General features: G+C 25.2%; 1 protein-coding gene across 1 annotated transcript in view; it reads right to left on the reverse strand.

Moving 5' to 3' along the window:
- The window catches only part of LOC107678713 (1-phosphatidylinositol 4,5-bisphosphate phosphodiesterase beta-2), a 39,366-nt gene that overhangs the window by 2,249 nt on the left and 34,645 nt on the right, over positions 1–2,472 (reverse strand). Inside the window, exon 30 of the mRNA XM_016474083.1 lies at positions 2,368–2,466. Within this exon, the coding sequence (XP_016329569.1) occupies positions 2,368–2,466 (99 nt within the window). The remainder of the gene's footprint in view (positions 1–2,367; positions 2,467–2,472) is intronic.

The following is a 2,472-nucleotide window of genomic DNA, read 5'->3' on the forward strand; positions in this document are numbered from 1 at the left end:
AAAATTGTTTGAAATCAGAAATCTTATTTGAAAATGTATTTGAACTTTACATATTTATGATTTGATTAATTATTAAAAGTGTTTTATTTTGATAGTTTTGTTTTTAAATTATTTATAAATTAATTTTACATTTTTATGATTAGTAGTTGTATAATTTTCATTTTTGATTTTTAAAATTGCTAATTTATTTTAATTTTATATTTTTTGATTTAATTAATTATTAGCTTTTCATCAACTCAATGAAATAAAAATATTTTGAAACATTTAATGATGTATTTGAGTGTTTTATTTGGGATTGTTTATTATTTTTATATTATTTATTTATTATTATTATTATTATTATTAATGTATTTCTATTATTAATTCATTATTTGAAAGTTTTTTATTTTAATAGTATTTGCTTTAAAATTTATATTTTACATTTGTATGATTTGAATAATAATTATTTTTTAAATTGTTTTTACTGTTTTATATGTTTTATTTTTATTAATTAATTTTAATTTGACATTTGTATTATTTAATTATCAATTAGCTTTTCATCAACTCAGCAAAATGGAAATAGAAATATTTTGCAACCTTAAACATGTTATTAATATCTACAGCTGCAAAGTGGTTTTAAGTGCTTTTAGTGTGCTGCTATGGAGTTTCTAGGGTGTTGCTATGTGGTTGCTAGGGCCATCCTTAAAGTCATAAATACTAGTTCAAATTCTGACATTATCACACAAAACTGTGGACAGCTGATTACTGTGAGTTTGAACACTCTGAAGACAGATGGTTTATCTGAAGTGACACGAGCAGCTCGAGATCTGTAAGTCCTGAGAGATTTGAGTGCTTTATTTAAAAACTCTCGTCTGTTCCTGTCATACAGAAACTCACGTCAGCAAGAGTCTGAGACCAAAGCATGTCAAACTAAAATACTTCTGCATGATAAAAACTGTTACTACAGCTTACAGCACATCTGGTCCTATAGCAAAATTAACAGGAAGATTCATTGATAAAGATATCAGTCAAATTGAGCTTATGATTCAGTTGCTGAATTAGTCATTGGATTCTCTTCCAGTTATTACAGTTTTCACAACATTATTAAGTTAAAAAATGTCCTTCCTGAACTGAAGAGTAATGAATAGGCCAAATCTGACTTAATGAAATGGCATTCCTAATGCGTTTAACTTTCATTATCTGATGCATTTCTGAATAAAACCCAATATTCAGTGGGAATAGGGAGAGAAAGTTATTTTGATGGTTTTAATAAAGTCTGGTTATGATAAAATCCCCTTTATGCAATTATAATAAAGTCCCCAAGTTTGTTTTTTTAATGAAATCACTTCTGCTCATCAAGCCTGCATTTATTTGATCAAAAAATACAGAAAATACAGTAATATTGTGAAATATTATTACAATTTAAAATATCTGTTTTCTATCTGAATCTCTATTAAAATGTAATTTATTTCTGTGATAAAATCTGAATTTTCAGCATCATTACTGCAGTCTTCAGTGTCACATCATCTTCAGAAATCATTCTAATATTTGCTGCTCGAGAAACATTTCTGATTATTATCAATGTTGAAAACATTTGTTTCTTCATGTTTTTGTGGAAACGGTGATACATTTTATTTTTTTAGGATTCTTTGATGAATAGATATGTCAAAAGGGAAACATTTATTTAAAATCAAAATATTTTGTAACATTATAAATGTTTACATTTAAATGATTTAATTTAACATTTTTACACTTAATTCATGATTAGTAGTTTTATTTTGATTGTTTTTATTTTAAAATTCATTTATTTTAATTAAAATTTTGGTATTAATTATTAGGTTTTCATAAACTCAATGAGATAGAAATATTTAGCAACATTATAAATGTCTTTACTGTCACTTTTGATCAGTTTATTTAATGCATCATTGCTGAATAAAATTATTTCTTAAAAAATGTATTATTTATTTTAATTTGCCATTTTTATGATTTAATTAACTATTAGTGTTTTAGTTTGTTATTATTTTAAAAATATTTAAATTTTACATTTTTATGATTCAATTATTAGTGTTTTATTTTGTTTTAAAATTATTTGTTTTAATTTGACATTTGTATGATTTAATTAATGATTAGTAATTGTTTTATTTTAATTTATTTTAATTTTTAAATGATTAATTTATTTTTGCATTTTTATGATTTAATTAATTACTACCTTTTCATCAAGTCAATGAAATGTTTTGTAATTTTTTTTTTCTGTGAGTTTTGATCGATTTAATGCATCTTTGCTGAATAAAATGAAATTTTTGAATGGCTGTGTGTAATGCGCACTGATGAATCGTTCACAGTCAGACAGGAGCATGTTGTAGGACAGAAAACAGGGTCTGTATGTACCTGACTGATCAGATCTCTGATGCTGGCCAGCGTAGCGGCCTGTTTCTTCTTCAGACTCTGTTCCTGCGGTGAACCATCAGCGCTGCTGTTATTTGCCGACTGAAA

This window comes from Sinocyclocheilus anshuiensis, unplaced genomic scaffold (assembly GCF_001515605.1).
Source record: "Sinocyclocheilus anshuiensis isolate Anshui unplaced genomic scaffold, SAMN03320099.WGS_v1.1 scaffold208, whole genome shotgun sequence".
Lineage (NCBI taxonomy): Eukaryota > Metazoa > Chordata > Actinopteri > Cypriniformes > Cyprinidae > Sinocyclocheilus > Sinocyclocheilus anshuiensis.